Source organism: Silurus meridionalis, chromosome 12, assembly GCF_014805685.1.
Source record: "Silurus meridionalis isolate SWU-2019-XX chromosome 12, ASM1480568v1, whole genome shotgun sequence".
In the NCBI taxonomy this organism is placed as follows: Eukaryota; Metazoa; Chordata; class Actinopteri; order Siluriformes; family Siluridae; genus Silurus; species Silurus meridionalis.
In genome coordinates, this window is record NC_060895.1 from 11,125,325 (window position 1) to 11,142,917 (window position 17,593).

At 39.2% G+C, this 17,593-nt stretch overlaps 2 protein-coding genes across 18 annotated transcripts in view; one reads left to right on the forward strand and one right to left on the reverse strand.

The window, feature by feature from the left end:
- myo18ab (myosin XVIIIAb) overlaps positions 1-483 on the forward strand; it is a 90,470-nt gene extending 89,987 nt beyond the window's left edge. For all 15 annotated transcript variants that reach the window (XM_046863608.1, XM_046863609.1, XM_046863615.1 and 12 more), the window contains one exon: positions 1-483. This exon is cut by the window's left edge and continues 1,360 nt beyond it. The gene's annotated coding sequence lies outside the window, so the exon portion shown is untranslated.
- A 7,493-nt stretch (positions 484-7,976) lies between these two features.
- pipox (pipecolic acid oxidase) lies at positions 7,977-17,255 on the reverse strand. 3 transcript variants are annotated; one of them, XM_046862687.1, is made up of 8 exons: positions 17,125-17,255; positions 16,257-16,405; positions 14,756-14,969; positions 13,198-13,380; positions 12,314-12,466; positions 11,012-11,161; positions 9,478-9,553; positions 7,977-8,309 (listed from the first exon to the last, which is right to left on the reverse strand). In XM_046862687.1, the coding sequence occupies exons 1-8, from the start codon at positions 17,146-17,148 to the stop codon at positions 8,179-8,181; spliced, it is 1,080 nt and encodes a 359-aa protein (XP_046718643.1). In that variant the 5' UTR covers positions 17,149-17,255; the 3' UTR covers positions 7,977-8,178. The 3 variants fall into 3 exon arrangements, with proteins under 3 accessions (XP_046718643.1, XP_046718642.1, XP_046718644.1); XM_046862686.1 differs by lacking the exon at positions 17,125-17,255 and adding an exon at positions 16,632-16,771; XM_046862688.1 differs by lacking the exon at positions 17,125-17,255 and adding an exon at positions 16,562-16,751.
- Between the last annotated feature and the right edge of the window lie 338 nt (positions 17,256-17,593).

Sequence of the window (17,593 nt, forward strand, 5' to 3'; positions counted from 1 at the left end):
ATCTTTACTTTTTATTTTACGTAGAGCTGCACAATATATTATTTTGCATTCATGATAGTATTTATGGACTAGCATTAAGGAATTGAGCAGAATCGCTAAATGCACACCGTTTTACAAAAAAACAGAGATTTCTCTGACTCTCTGCTTTTTATTGTATTTTTCGAAGGGAGCCGGCATTTCTTTTACATGGTTTTTATGAACTCTCAAAGGGTCAGTGATTTCATCCTCGTTTCTACCCATTATTAATTTTATTACAAAGAGTGTGTGTTTTACCATGTTCCTGGCTCAATACAAACACAAGGCCAAAACATACATAAAACTGCTGGCTGTACACATTAATATGAATATATGTTTGTATGATTCATCCTAGCTTTTAAAACAACTCATGTTAATTCTTCTTATTAAATACAATGACCACTTGTTATAAGTAATACTTTTTCCATTATGGTTTAATATATTGTAAATAAATGATGGTGATTGTTAGACTTGCTTTTTTTTTTCCACTCATTTTCTTGTTTCCAGTTTCTTTCATGAAAGCTTGCATTTATATAACACCCCCCACCCACCCACCCACCCACCCACCCACTTTTGTTGGCATCTTAAATATGTAGATTAACCAAATTGGATTCACTTTGCATTTTTAGAGTGTTTATTTGTTATGAGAAGCAGAGAAGCAAGATTCCACGGTAGAGAAAGTGCTCTATCATTTTTGCAAAACAAATTGTGTTGCTTCAGGCCATGTGTCAGATAAAACACATCTCGAGCCACAGCTAATATCAGAATATATATATAATATACCAACATAATATTAGGCTCGTGGCCATATTGTTATGCCTGATTGGCGTATAAATATATTTTTGTAATATTTGTATATGCATTTCGGGCATATCAATCTCATGCTATATGCATTTTTTCTAACTAGCAAAAACTGAAGAATAATCTTTAAGGAATGTTCGCTATACTAAGGAATAGTTAAAGAATGTTAGAAATCATGAAAAATGAGAAACCACCCAGAAGTAATGTTCAACCAGATCTTCTAAAGATTTTAATAAATAAGAAAGTAATAAAGCAATCACTGTCCAACCAGGCAGAGCATTTCTGTTTCGCTGCTGAACTGAGAGACTGTCTAAATTATATAGTTGCCATTTGTCATACAGGCAGAGAGTGTGGACAAAATGAAAGGTTGCCGCAGAGACGTGCGTCAACATTATTACACCAGAGACGCGGTGCATGTATCAGCATGCAGTGTAATGCATTTCTAAGAGAAGCTCAAAAAGAACCAAATGATTGCCATGTCAGCCCCCTGCTCCCCTGCCTCATTTAGATCAATAATGGTTTGCTCTATTAGGTGTAGCAAATTATGATAATGAGGAAAATAGTTCATGTGCACAGCAGGTTATGGAATGATAATGATTACAGGTAATGACTGTAATTATTAGATGTGCAAACAAACTTTAATCTGAATGAGAAAACAGTAATGAATTTAGTAATGAGGTTACTAGAGCATGTTTAACATTCTTCATATAATGAATATAGAGGTGATGTATTTTGATGTGTCTACAGTATCCCATCACCTGGAAGACTGTTTATTAGTCGTGATAGAAGCCATATTACAATTCATGCCAGTACAAAATACAGAGTCAGTCAAGTCATTATTTTTTGCATAGTCAAGCCATTTCTATCAAGCTAAGAGAAAATATGTAATGCATTTATTTCCATGGTTGATTATTCAGAGTGTATTCACATGTGCTTTGTTTACAAGGAATTGTTTATGCTCAGTTCCTCCATTACTTTTGAATTGTTTTTCTTCTTGCAGAGTAACTACATTGTGCTCACAAAGCTGGAGTCGGTGTGTATTAATGTTTAACCGGTTCATGTATCCCGACAATACTGCGAAACTGCAAACATAAACAGCTTAAAGGAGCATTGATTCATTTGTTTGTTTTTTTATTTAATTAGTTTGTAGGCATCGATCTGTAGAGAGAACTATAGTGACACAGCAACCACATGGTCAGGCATGTTTACACTTATTCTTCCTGTATTGATTTGAATTACACTCACCATATAACTGTACACATGGCCATTTATACAATTACTGAATCAGCCGGTCATGTCACAGTAGCAAAATGCAAAAAAGAAAAAAAGTTCCAGCTGATGTTCATTATCAGAAATGGGGAAAAATGTCACTGACGCATTGAATGTGGCTTGCATGTTGATTTTTTTCTAAAATTTTGACATGCAACATGAGTCTCTAGAGCTCACACGGGTATCGTGCAACAACATCCTGTAAATGTCAAAGTTTTGTGCAGAAACACTTCGACCTTCATGCGAAAGGTCAGAGGAGAACGAGAGGGCTTTGGTATCGCATATAATAACTCTTTACAACCGTGCTGAGCAGAAAAGCATCTTAGGAAGCATCATGTCAAATTCTGAGTTGGATGGGCCACAAGAGCAGAAGACAAAACGAGGAATCTGAATCTCCAGCGGGCAAAGGTTCACCAAAACAAAGTAGCTGAGGATGAGGACCTATAGCTTCATTGATTTTATGCATGGTTCTGAAGATACATAGTTGGCTGATTGCGTAACATGCCACAGTGTTGAATGCACACAGACAACATTTTAGAGCTTGCGGGCATCTACGAAGTTTCAAATATTGAATTGGCGCATATATATATACTTTTATATATAAAAATCTTTTCAACACTTTTCATGTTTCAAAACTTGATTACAGACCACACATAATACAATATGCTCTCACTGTGCTTGTGCTTTTAGAGAACAGCTTATATCCCCATCAGGGCTCCTCTTTTGTATTCCAGTTTCAGGACTCTCATCTCTCAAAGCAGTAACCAGGTGAATTGTGTTTGGCTGAGCCAAAAAAGACCAATAGATTGAAGCTTTTAGAGACTGGGCTTTGTTTGATGTGTTGTGCTTTTCGTACATTTCATGTTCAATACTGCTGAGCCTTTTCTGCAGGTCTTTTATTCGGGTTAGACCTGTACAGGGCGGTAAACAAGCCTGGCTTTTCTAAAGATAACTTTTTGGATGTGTTTTGTGTCGCCTGTGTTTTTGCTCCGAGACCCTGATGAAAGCCAGTATGAAAGTGTGGAGAGGATACAAGAGTGAAAAAAAAGAACGTTGTAAGTAAAACAAATGGATAATTACGTTTTCTTACAATGCATGCCATTAGCTATATTGAGGTCACCCAAATGGGGATGGAGTTCCTCTCAAGGTTTCTTCCTCATAACATCTAAGGGAGTTTTTCCTTGCCACAGTCACCATGGCTGCTCATCAGGGATAAATACACACCGTTCACCTTAACTCTTAAATTCTGTAAAGTTGCTTTGAGACAATGTCTCTTGTGAAAAGTGCAATAGAAAAAAACTTCACTTGACCTGACTTGACTATATTTCACTGTGTAATAATGTACATGTGACAAGTAAAAGCCTTTTTCTTAAGATTTCAAGGGAGGTGGTAGCTTAGTGGTTAAGGCCACTAAACATGTTGCCACCTCTGGGACCCTGAGCAAGGCCCTTAACCCCATAGCTGCTAAGATAAATGTGCCAGGTTTTGTAGAGTGTTCCTGGTATGCAGAGTTTTATAATTAACCAAAAGTGGACCATGGATGGACATCTAGTGAACTGGTGGCATCATCATGGACCTCGCTGATGAGCATAGGGAGCAGAAGCTATTCTAATACGATCCCACAAAAGAGCTACTGAAGCAGAAATTGCTTAAATGTACTTACTTGCGTCAGAGCACTTAGTGCATAGCAGCTGGCTTTGAATGGAGCTGCGTAGCTGCAGACCAAACATAGTGTCCATGCTGACTCATGTCCACCACTGAACCTACAATGGTCATGTGAGCATCAGAACTGGACCATGAAACAGCAGTGCTATAATGTGGAGAATATACGCTTGTCACAGTTTTGGCAACATTAATACCAATCAAATGAAAGCTGAAGACTATAGCAGGATTGTTACTGATCCCTTCATGGCCACAATTTGCCAATCTTTTAACTTGCAGCATGGTAATGTACCATCATTGAAAGCAAAAGTCATCTCAAACATGAGTTTAGTGTTCTTTGGTCTTCCCAGTCTGGATTTGAATCCAGTAGAATTTTGGGGTCATGTTGTGTAGGGTGATTTTTGCCTTCCAACCCACAATTCCCTCATCTATGTATCAAATATAAGAATACAAATCAGAACTACTGAATGCTGCTGAGCAAAGGGAAAAAAAAAGTAAATTTCTCGCCATGACAGTTTCCCATTTATTTTGTATCCGATTCTTCCTGATTGCACAGTCCACGAGGAAGAAGGCACATTTTTGCATCATATTTGTCCCTGAATATTTTCCTCTTCTGTAAATTCAATCTGTCGCTACGTATTTCTGAACTGAGCTTCACGCTGTAGCTGCATCTCTTTGCCGCACGCATCTGCGAAGACATATTCGGGATTGCTGTAAATCCTGATCGAGTAGGGAAATGCAATATTCATTGGGCAAATTATCATTTCCACCATAAAGTGTCAAAAAATATAAAGAGACCGAGATCTAACAAAAGAGAGGTAGAAAGTACCGTGCTAAGGATTTGATGTTGAGAGACCACAAAACCATTTGATGTTGTTCCATGTTCCCTTAGCAGCAGTGCCACAGAGCTCATTATACTTCAAAATGTAGCTAGGATTTATTTATTTATTTATTTTACCTGCCAACTTCTAAATGAGAGGAAAAAATGAGGTTTATATACTATGGTGAAAATGCTTCTCAGTAGCTTCTTGTGACTTCCACAATATCATAAATTAACTAGGCAGGCAGTAACCCAGACCTAATGCAAGAGATGCGACATGAACTATTTCTTATGTCGTATTAAATTGAGGAATCGGAGTGCTTTCCAGCATAGAACTGGTTTTATTTATAGTCTTACCTTGTGCTCCTAAAACTCTTCTCCAGATACTTTTGACGTTTGAGATCCCATAAACCCTCCGTTTCACCGACAGGCCCATTTCACTTCACCAAGTTCAGCCCTACTACACAATAATGCCATTTTCTCCTGGGTTTTGACAGATGACCTTTGCAATCTGACCTTCACTGAAACTGTCACTGTGCTCTGCTCTGGATGATGAGTTTCAGTCCCACTGCTGAACCAAATCACCCTGCTCTCACCCTAAATACCCCTCTATGTCATTGTCCTCTCTCTCTGAGCTCTACAAGACTCACCGTGTCTGGAGTCATCAGGGCATGAGGCAGACTTCACTCAAAGCTCTTATTGCCAATGGGATCTGGAGAAGTCATGAGCTGGAAAGACTTCAGTGAACATCTGTGCATTCAGTCTGCATAGGTTCTGGTGGCTACATTTGGTGGAATGATGGTAGTAAAGATGCAGAATTCCAAGAGTCACTTCTACAGTACCTTCTGGAAACTTGCAGAAGTTATGAAGGTATCAGAACGCAGAGAGTTTGCTCAGTTAAAATACCCAAAATGTAAGGGTTTTTTTTGCATTTTTATGTAGGACTGCAATGTTTTAGTAGAACATCTTTATCTTTATACCTTCTATGAATTACATGCAAGTTTTATTTTTCCATATTTTTTCTCTTCCATAGTGATTTGAAGCATGTCCTTGAAGGCAACAATTGGAATTGAGAGTGTAAGGGATGGAAATAATCCTCTATAATATTGAAAGCTTTCTGTTAAACTCTTAACGTATGAATATTATTTAGCTGCCTCTGTGTCTTTCCTACGCACTTTCTACCCTAGTTTACTCCAGCAGGGACCCATACTTAATACTCAATGTCCTTGGTGTGTTTAATTATATACAGAGACAGATACAGATTGAGTTCTTTTCTGTATATAAACACTTAGTAAAATACACTCTAGAAGGTTAATATTAAATCTTGCACTTTGCACATGTTGCGTTTTGCTGCAGTATGCTAACACTATAACTACTGACAACTCGTAAAATAACCAAAAGTATTAATCACTTATCAAAGAGAAGAAAAGTGCCATTCATAATTAAACCACATTTTCAGGGCAATTAGCAGCACAGGATGGTCACAGGCTCCCTTCACTTTTTCAGTGCAATTTGCAGAAGCTTTCTCATGCCATGCCTGTGTTGGCAGTATGGATCAGAAGTGGGCAGAAGGAGGAATGATGGGATTTAATAGAGGACTATGTGGAGTTTTGCACATGTGCAGCTCAACATAAGTAAGAAGGGGGATGCTGGAGGATTTTAGCAGGATCAAGCCCCTTCTGCCTACTGGCACTATTGATCAAGAGCCTGTAAAAATGGGGAGTGCCTTAGTGTGCACTTAAGACAGCTGACTTAATAGTTGTTTAGTTACTCTCAGGAAAGGGCTATAGTGATTTAAAAAATAAAAAAAAAACAGGAGGACAGCAAAAATATGTGGGATTACAGCTCTGAAATAGTGGAATGGTTCTTTATTGTCTTTGCCTGTGCTTGAACTTAATTAGAATTCCTCCTGTGTGTTTATTTGTGTATAAATGACCTGACTTATTGTGTTATAAGCTTCATGTTTCGCAAGCAGGGAGGTGGATGACATAAAGGTATTTTAAGAAAACGGAATGAGTCGTTTAAAACAATAGATTTTCTTAAATAAAGATAATCACCTTTTTTATCGTTATAAATGAGCCCAATAATTTTCCCTTTGGCAAAGGTGTAGACACCTGTATCTTCAGGCTCTTTAAAGACTAGTAAAACCAGTCAGTGATGCACTTTTATTCTTCCGTTTGTTTTCTTCCAATTTTCTCCTCTTGTCCCTACTGTAGCCTTCTCTGTACACTGCTCTGTTCCTTTGCTTCATACTCCCCTAGATCAAGAGCGTGCATAGACTCAGCTTCATAATGCCACACACGACCAAGCTTGATCTAATTCTCTCTTTTCTCTATTAGACACAGAATATCCCTGTAATCACCTCCATCCCAAGGCATTCTGAATATAAATAGCTTACCTGTGCAGGCTGAAGCTGAAATCCAGACACCTTTTGCAGCCTTACACATGAGCTGTAAAGATTTGTATTTATTAAGACTGACACGGAGCCAGGCTCCTGCAAGCTTGGAGTGCAGCCGGGAGCCGCTTCTGAGCCTACGCTCGCTCTCTGCTCGTGCATTGTTCGAAAGCTCACACCATCATTAAACCCTCATCTGCTGAGGTAAATATTAGCCCACGCACACTTGATGGCAATTTAATGCAGCCATTAATAATTCGACGCAATCAATATGCTCTTACTTCGAACCCCAAGGATGAATGGGCTCCGGCTTCCCTGCTGTCACGCTGTATAATTTCCTCATTCCTGCTGATGGTGGTGAACGGCTAGAGTAACAGGCCACCTGATTAGTGATTAACGTGTTTACAGGGCGAAATAGTTACAGGCAGCACAACAACATGCAGCCGGGCTCCTTCAAGGCACATTGCTCAATGGCTGATGCCTCTATTTTATTTATTTTTTAAACAGACAATTTGCTTTGTATGCAGTAGGGACCCTCGGTTGGGCATAGTCGAGGAAATAAACATGTGCTTTAAGTTGAATGAAAGAGAAAAACACTGGTTTTGTGTCTCTCATTAGGTGAAGCTAACGGCTCACATGACTCGAGGAGGAGCTCTTATCTCACAGAAATTGGGAGATCATGGAAGACCAGTATGTTGGTGCAAAAGTATATATTCGTAATATTCAGCAATACATTTTCTCCAAACTTAAACTAGGAGACTCAAATCTGTTCCAGCATGACAATGCCCCTGTGCACAAAGCCAGGTCCAATAAGATGAAAGATCTTGAGTGATCTGCTATTGAGTTCTAACCTCAACCCTATTGAACACCTTTGGGATAAATAGAAATGCTGACTGGACCCCAGGCCTCCTCACCCTTCAATAAATGGGTTTAGTTTTCACAGATTGCAATTTCAGCAATAAAAATGTAAATTTTTCTAAAAAAAAATTACTTGTTCATTTTAAGAGATCCGTCTTATTTTCTGTGGTATATTTATTATTGCTCTTCAATGAAGAATTACTTGATTAATCGATGGACTAATTAGTAGAATATTTGATTACTAAAATAATCGATAGCTTCAGCCCTAATCATAAGCATTCTTTAAAAAAATCAGCACTGTGCCTTGTATTACTGTGTCATGAATTTCTTAACATGTATTCTGCTACACATGATGGTCTCATGGATCTTTTTGGGGGTTTCCCTGGAAGCGCTGAATGCTAAAAGGTGAAAGGTCATAGGACGGATTCTGGCCCATGCTCAGCTCACACAGCACCTTTCCTACGATTGGACCAAACTTGAAACCATGGCCTGTGGAGATACAAATCAGATGGTTGCACAAGTGACACACAGCACTAAAACATACATTTATGTATAGGGTAGGAGGAACTACACAAAAAAATAATGTACACATGGGGATGGTATGTCTTTATGTATGTCCTTCTGAATGGAATTTGACGTACATAAAGGCAAATATCTCCCATGTGCATAAATTGTCAGACACTGATGTATAAATAAAAAGGTACACTATATAAAATATTCCAAAATATAGTGCTTTTAGAGTGATGCTTTTTGAAGTTCCGATGGCTGAAAGGCCAAGTTTCTGACAGATAGATCTGTGTGATGTGTATTGCTAATGTGACAGGGTAGCCATGGCAACTGCGAAGCCCTTATTCCAGCGTAGCAGCTCTTATGTTAAGCGCCTAGTGGACAATAGAATGTTGTTCCCCCAAACCAGCCTCAGAATTGGAGTCAAATCATTGAACGCTTTGAAATTTTCAGGCAACAACACACGCACATGTGCGCACACACGCACACACACAGAACAGTGTTTGGATGAAGCAGAGAGAGCAAATGCAGTTATTACAGTACACAATAGAGGGGAAAAAAGAGGAGTGGAAGGGTTTTTCTCAGTTCCAATCATAGGCCTAATGTTGAATTGAGGCCGAAGAATAAATGCCATAAATCATTAATGGGTTGTGGGATGAAGGAGCGATCCCACAATGCTCTCAATCACACCTTGCCTTCTCTATCTGAGAACAATACAAAAAAAATGAATAGCTTTTTCCCCGAAACCCCCCTATAGAAGCCTTGTGGCACTTCTTTCCTGAAGCCTTTCAAATAAAACTGTACTTGCAGAGGCCTTTTGCTTGAGCAGAAATTAATTAGCCTCATGATTAGTTAAAGGAAGAGACAATAGGAGCAGACGGATTGAATGCCAGGATAGCCCTTCAGTCCCAGAGAGGCAGCTATGGAAGCACACGATGGCCCAGTGAGACACAAGGATCTTTAATTAGAGGATAAAAGGCATGTGCACTGGGGGATCCATTCACTGTCCTTCACAGCTGCCCCAGCTCAGTTCCTCATTAAAAACAAAGCCAGCATTTTGAGATTGTGTGTGTGTGTGTGTGTGTGTGTGTGTGTATATATATGGGAACAATACATGGGAGTAAGAGGTGTATGGTTTATTACTACTGACCTGAGAAGCCAGCTCCAATCACAATGTTGCTGTAGGCGGGGTGGTGGTCTAAGACAAAATGATTATCAGGTGTCACCTAAGAGATCAGACAACCAGACAGAATGTTAGAATAGCACTCAGCACATAGTATAATTTTCACTAAATGCATCATTGACTGCTTTTAATAAAGCAAAGAAATCCAATTATAATTCAGCTTTAAACAGAATTTTACTTTACAGTTTGATAAACTATTGCCTTCCTTGTATTGGAACATTTACCATGAAAAATGTCACAATAATGTTAGTTGTTTAATGCATCGCTTCTCCAGAGCAACTTACAAGTACCGTATTTTTCGGACTATAAGCCGCTACTTTTTTCCCACGTTTTGAACCCCGCGGCTTAAACAACGAAGCGGCTAATTTATGGGATAAAAAACATTTTTCTTAAACGCACGACGATGCCAAAAGATAAACTTCCAAGAGAAATAGTTGTGAAAGGAAGGAGGAAGACAGTGAACAATGACTTTCTTGCTAGGCTACTGTTTAGATACAAGCTGTTGTAACACGTTGAGTCTGGGTCATTGGATAGCGCTCCATTTGCAACAGCGTTATGGGTTAGTCAAAGAAACTTAGAAATGAGCATCAGAAAATAATAAGGACATAATCCTCGGTCTCCACACATGCAGTAATAGCGGAAAAATGCGGCGCCATGCTATTCCCAAAATGCCGCTCTGCTCCTAAAGGAAGCGCAACATATTTCACCCGTTACACCGTGTAACAGACACTGTCTTTCGTTAAAGCCTGAGTAAAGTTCATTAGTTTCATTAGGCTTATAGACAGGTGCAGCTTATTTATGTTTAAAATAAAAATCTTTGTCAAATTCAGTGGGTGCGGCTTATATATGGGTGCGCTTTATAGTCCGGATGGTGGTCAAGTGGTAGTCTAATGACAAGTGTTACGTTCAATATCATGCCCTTCAACGCCGCAAAGACAAAAAAATCACATCTGTAGAAATTCTCGAACGAAAAATTATCTGGAAAATATATTGTATGACCACATTCAGCTGGTGACCTTTCACAATTTTTGCTCTTAAATCCATTTTTTCAGGAATGATACAGCATTTTACACAGTGTAAGCTTAGTAACCAACATCTAGCTAAAATGTGTGATTTTTCTGACATCTGACTGGCCTTGGAGCTGTTTACACTCAACATGTCAACTCTGCAGTATTAGTCAGCGTAGCCTAATAAAAAGTGAACTGTGGCAGTAAAACAGGAAATCCAGGGTAAAATCAAACCCACCTTAAATATAACCAATAAATCCTGCTTCGTGAACCAGCCCTAGGCATGGTTTAAATCTTCTCCCTTACACACATGCACAACAGGCTCGATACAATTGACTGGGACTTGCTGGTACGATGTATTCAGCTTAATAGAAGTGCATATACATTTTCTAGTGTATCTGATTGTCAAATTCAAGACCTTGGTTGTGTGTGTGTGGGTACATAGTGTGTAGACACTATGCATTGTATATAGTATATAGTGAGCACTAACTCACCGTGTACATACAGCCTTCTACAATAGCCGGCACAGGCACAAGACCAGGGAGGCAGCGACTGATGTAGTTCGACACAGCATCCACGTCTCGTCTATCCGTCTGCCTGTCTCTCTCATCCGGCTCCGTCTCACTGCCCATGTGGTAGCAAACCTGAGCGTGATGCACATAACCAGAAGAATTTATAACAAGAGAAAGATTTCAAACAGCTCCATCTGGAACCTGAGAACAGCGGTACAACTCCAGATTACATCATTTGTAGTTTACTCAGAGGAGTTGATAGGCTCTGATAAAACCAGGCTCTGGTGGATGGACCAGAAATACGCACACCTCACATGACAGCCATCTGTGTTCTCTTTATCATGTCTCGTATGATGAGCCGGAAAACTCCCACTGAGACTGTAATAGGCAGGGTGCATGACCAGGAGAAGAGGAATCAGAGGAAAACAGCAACTCTCACTTTTCTGTCAAGCATTAATGAACAGCACCCAGGATTTGTGGATCAATCTTAAAAATGATCCTCTGTGATGTTCCCAATGGACATACAAAAAGCTTACTCTTCAAACAATAAGCAATCAACCTTTTTACTGGCAAATTGCAAATTTAAATGGAATATTGCACTATAATGGTATTATTCCCACCTAATGTAATGCAAGTTTTGATTAGTGCTTTGAAATAGTTACAGCAGCATCACAGCTCTAGGGTGCCTGATTAGATATTAAATCAGAGTCTGGTTAAACTTTTGGTGTCTCTCTGGGTTTTCCAGTTTCCTCCTCCTCCCAAAAACTTTTCGGTTGGACTGACAACATTAAATTGCTTCTATTTATGAATGAGTGTGTGAATGTGTGTGTATGGAGCACTGTGATGGAATGACATCCCATCCAGGGTTTATTCCTGCCTTAAGCCCAGTGATGCCAAGGTAAGGTTCTGGATCTGCTATGACCTTGAGCAAGATAAAGTAAATGAAGATGAACGAATGTCTTCATTTTATTTCATTCATTCAATGATGGTCTTTGATATGCGATTGTATATGTTTTTGTACTATTTACTCAGGCCCGTCTCTTTAGAAATAGGAGCAGGCAGGGCTTCAGATAGACCAGTACACGTTTCCAAATTTCCTTAAGATAAGGCTCCTGAGTGGTTCCTTCCTTTGCTGTAATGTGATATTTCTACATAGTGCAAAATATTAGTGTTTGAGATATTACTCATGTACATACTGCACAGCTTATAGAGTATAATAAACCATTTTGAAATCTGTCTTGGGGCTGTACATGCTCGTTGAAATCCTCAGCTCCATTCACTCACCTTCATCAGTCCCGGATATTCATTGGATGGAAGGCCATAGATATCGTGCTCCGCCTCCTTCGGCTGGATCTGGATGAAGCAGGGAAAGCGATTATTGATGCTGTAGGAGCCTGGAACCTTCTCCTTCCAGTAGCACACATTTATCTTTACCACCTGCCGAGACATACAGGGAGAGAAAAGGTTGTTGTTGTTGCTGTTTTTGATCCAAGAGCAATTACCAAGAGTACTGTTCAACCTACTACTGCAGTATCAGGAATAAGAGTTTAATTAAATAAATGTACACTGAAATAAATCACATCCAGGAAAAGTAACAAGTATTTAGAAGTTCTCACTTTAATAAACTGCCCATCCTGGTTCCTTATTCAGAGATCATAAAAGCCAGACACACACACATAATCGTACTTATCTGGTGCTGCCTCTCAGATGTGTGCCTTACTCAATAATGCAATTCCAATTCAGAGACCAATTCCAAGCTTTAAACAACACTGAAAGCTTCCACATCTCCTCTGTTTAGATGTGTGACATATGGGGAATTGCTTGAGTGAGAGTCTTGTTGACTCATAGTTGGGACAAGGAAAGAGAAATACCCGTGCTTGTTTATTCTGCGCGGTGGCTGACTTTTCAGACTGACCTGGGGTGATGCCAGTCACGCTCTGAAGGCTTGTGTGTAATTCGCAGCCTCTGACCTGGCTGCTGCACTATGGTGGAAATGATTTTCTCTCAGATAATGCATCGTGACCCTGAGTCTCGCATTCACTCCAGGACAGAATTGCTGCGTATGAAATTTTAAAGGCAGATAAAGATGGAGCAGGTGAGTGAATATAAGATGTCGGCCTGTGGTTGAGTGAGAAACTGTCAAAGCAGATCCCTGGTTCAGATAATACCTGCAGTGGAAGGTGCAGTCCAGTTTGAGAGAGAAGCGTTTTGGCCCACGGACCGACTGTGATCACTAGATTCTTCGCTTGGTATGTGCCAGAGTTTGTAGTCACTGTAATTATATTGCCAGGCTCAATATTAATCACTTTCTCTCCATCTTTTATCACACCGCCATGTGACTGAAACACCATCTGGAAAAGAGAACAAAAAATCCATACAATTAACAAACCAACATACTAAAAGCCTTAAAGGTGCCATATACAATCATCACCATAGATTTTGGCAACTTTCAAAAGAGCAAATATTAATAATTTTATTTAAAAAAAAAGATTTTTAGGGATCTAATAATTTTTCTCTAAACAAAATCATCAAAAAATTCCAAAATGGTTTTTTTTTTTTAATTCTGTAAATCATTTTAAACCATTTTTATACTTAAATTAATTTGAGGAAATACCGTTTTAAAATATATCTAACACCACTGACACGTTTAAGCTCAACATATACAGTACCTGTGTGTGTTATTTAATTTATACGGTTAATTCTGTTTGTTTTCATTACAGGTGCTAAGTATTGTGGTAGCAATACCCTTGTTTTAAATGTCTCTAACTTTTCTATCAGTAGAGAATCATTGTGTGGACAAGTTATATTTCTTGTGTGGTGTATTGGGATCTGAGGGCAGTGTAGAATGATGATGAGACAGCTGGGGAAAGAGTGGACTAGAAAGCCAAGCCAACTAATGAGCGAGAAGCAAGAACTGTTTTTAGACAGTACCATCAGGGAGCCTACCAGTGCACTCTGATGATCCGCTGTAGGCCAGATCAGCCTGAGACTAGAAGAACATTTTCTGTGTGTAAACCGCAAGACTAGAATTCTACAGCAGAAAAGCCAGAACAAGCTACATTGACTAATGATGGCTGTCTTGTTTTCAAGACTATAGTGCATACTTATAAGTGTGGTCCAGTTACATGCTGGGAGCTCACAACGATAAAAATAAATCTCAGATCATTAAATTTTTTTTTTTAAAAAGTGGCTTATAATATGATGGCAAATGTACGTCATTTTCTTCAAGGTTAATAATGGTGTCTGGTGGCTTATCTGTACCCTATAAAGAAGATTAATCTTTTAAAATAAATGCATAGAGGGGAAAATAGCTGTCTGGCTATTGAAATAAAAGTGACTAATTGCTTTGTGCTTGATGGTGCACTTAGAAGAACTTTTCTCCTCAAAGCTTTGTTCCCTGTGAAGCATTGTGATGATCTGTCATACTCTAATGAAATGAAATGACAAGTGTTCTTTATCTTTTTTCCCCTCAAACTTTAAAGGAACAGGCTATAATGACAAGGCGTACTTTAACTCTTTTTTTTACTCTTTCTATAACACAGCAAAACTTTGGGAAACCCTTTAGATCCAATTCAAACTTAGTTCAATGGCTATGTTAAAGTGTTTTACATAAAGCCAAGAGTTCAAGTCCGTATTGGGAAACCACAACCTTCTGGCTTCCAAAATGCATTTGCTAAAACACATATTTCCAATCACAGTGGCCCAAAAGAATTAGAAGTGGCTGACCTGTGCGGCTCTGAGTGCTCGATCCGCGTACAAAACTCCGCCAGAGGTTTCCACGACCGCAGCATCTCCACTAGTCAGGTTGACATTGGGAATGTGTTGGCTGAACTCATGCTTTTCCAGCACTACATTGGGAACCTTGTTCCTCTGTATTGAGGACTTAATGAGCTGGAAGTCCTTTCCATTCTCTGGACCCATCAACAGCAGGCCAGTACGCCTACAACATATGGCACTGCATAGTTAACTGCTCCAGTTAGCCATGTAAATTAATCACCATTAACACATCCAACACTGCTGGAATGCCAAGGTTAGCCATCTGGAATCCTACTAACTTTATATCTGTGTAGTAAAGACAAGTTAAAAGGAATACAAAATGACTAGTATTTGTTCCCAGCAATCCTGTACAGAATCTGCCATAATGCATCAACTCAAATTTTACGGGTGCTACTCCTTAATCATTGTCATTTCTTTATGGCTGTGGAGAAAGATTAGAAAAGAAAGAGCTTTGTGACTGTATATAGGAAGAGAATTGGGACACACTGTCTTTTTTCGTTAAGGTGACTGATAATGTAAAGGCTGCCCACATTTACGCTCTTTACACTCAAGAAATTGTCTCCTTCCCCTTTGCTTAGACTGTATGCATGATCAATCTGTGTGCTAGATTTCTCATCTTTTCAGTCCACATACATTCACCTATAGTACAATGTACAACAGTTTGTAGGTGTTCAAGGACACAGGTAGGATTCAGGTAGTAAATATTTTTTTGCACATACAATAAGTGACAATAACAAAGCATTTTTGTGGCATGGGATTCCAAAATGGGTTAAGAATAGTCTAAACAAACATTTAACCAAACACATTCCACTGGGAATTAACACATATTGATTCGTTCATTCATCTTGTAAAACTGCATTATCTTCGTCAGGATTACTGTGAAACAGGGTAACACTGTGTGTGAGGTGGCGTTAGACGCTGATGGGATGTCTATCAAAACAGTTACACATTTACACACTCATTCACAACGAACAACGCATTCACAGTTGACCGTTCACCTTGTGTGATTTTGAAAATTGGAAGAAAACCAGAACGGAAACTCCACATATGGAGAATCTGGTGAACAGGTCCACACTGGGGACACTTTTCATCCTACTAGACCATTGTGTCACCATTAACTGCTAATTGTACAGTATGTGGAAATTAGTAAGCTATTAATCTCTAATGGGTCCTCTGACTGTGTGTCCTGTAAAGTAGCTTATACATGCTTAAAAAGGTTGTAAAACCCAAGCTGTGTAGGATTCAGTCACCCGAGAGCTGCCAAAACACTTTCTCATTCTTTCTCTTTTACTCTCTGTCTCTCTCTTTCAAATACACACACAAACACATGAAAAAAGGGAGAGAGGAAGAGCTTGATAATGATTCACCAGCCAAATATCTTGTGATGTACTTATGTCCTAAAATACACACACACACACACACACACACACACACACACACACACACAGACCTGTAAAGCTTAATTCCTGCCTCCTTTTCCAGCTGTGCCCACAGCTCATAGCTCTCCTCCATCATGTGTATATAGAAGTCTTCTGCATAAGACTTTCGGATTATGCGCGTCTGGCCATGAGAGCTCCCACGTGTGTGTGGCAGGACAAACTGAAGTGACAGCACACACACAAACACAAAACACACACAGATTTTAATCCACATCTCTGCTCAATACTTCCACGTTACTAATTCTATAACACTGGAGCACAAATGCATTAGTGCACCAAAGTACAATGAATTGAACATTTCCTGTATGATAAATACCAGCTCTGCAAATGTAAATCACTGTGCAACAGAAACAGTATGCTTCTAGTTTTTGACATATATCACCGACTTGCTCCAGCAGCAGGGTTTTCTTGTTATTTTTGGCAAGGTGGTAGGCGGTAAACGAGCCCTGAATCCCCGCTCCTATAACAATGCACTCGTACACCATGTTGAAAAAATCAAATGCTGTTGAAATCAGCTGCAGTGTACTTCCAGCTCAGACCAAAGTTCTCACATTGCACTTATATAACCAGAGCTGGCATGCTGAGACACACCCACTCAGTACTGTTTAAAGGGGACTTGGTGAAGAAAGAGGTTGCACTGTGATTAATGCATGCAGAAGAATTAAGCAAGTTCTGCATGTCTGCTCAGTCAAAGCTGTGTGTATATATGCACAGATGTAAGCAAACATTGCTTTGAAAATTGCGTCCAGATTTTATAAGTATGCTGATAAATAAAGGCCCTGGACTTTGCTTAATCTTAACCATGGGTACTACAGAAAATGACATTCCCAGGGTTGCATGCTGGCTTAATGGTTTAATCGTTATAGCTTTAAATCCCACCTCTGCTCTGTGTGGGGTTTGCATGTTCTTCCCTTGCTATGATCCTCCCCCAAGTAAAAGACATTTGTTGTAGATCGATTAGCAGTTCTAAATGGTCTGCTGTGTGGGATTGTGCCCTGCAATGTGATGCTTCCACATCCAGAATGTCCTCCACCTTGTGTCCAGGGTTCACTGGGACAGACTCCAGGTACTGTTGCAACCCCAGATGCGGTCTTCCAAAGATTCTTCCATTAAAAAAACAAAAAAACAAAACAGACTGAAGTGGGAGAATGTATAACCATTTTTCTCACTTAAAAAATGTAGGTTCCTATTTTTAAATTCATATACACGTACATTAGTCTAAAATTGCACACTGTTATGGTATGTGCAAAGGTCAATACGTATACGTATATATATATATATATATATATATATATATATATATATATATATATATATATATATAAAGAGATAGATAGATAGATAGATA

What these genes read in the sequence shown, in the direction of transcription:
- pipox (XM_046862686.1), bottom strand. Translation starts at nt 16,730, where the DNA reads ATGGTGTACGAGTGCATTGTTATAGGAGCGGGGATTCAGGGCTCGTTT. An exon ending in GACTGCACCTTCCACTGCAG is followed by an intron (nt 12,467 to 13,197) that starts GTATTATCTGAA and finishes ATGTCTCGGCAG; the next exon opens with GTGGTAAAGATAAATGTGTG. An exon ending in TAGAAGGCTGTATGTACACG is followed by an intron (nt 9,554 to 11,011) that starts GTGAGTTAGTGC and finishes CTGATCTCTTAG; the next exon opens with GTGACACCTGATAATCATTT.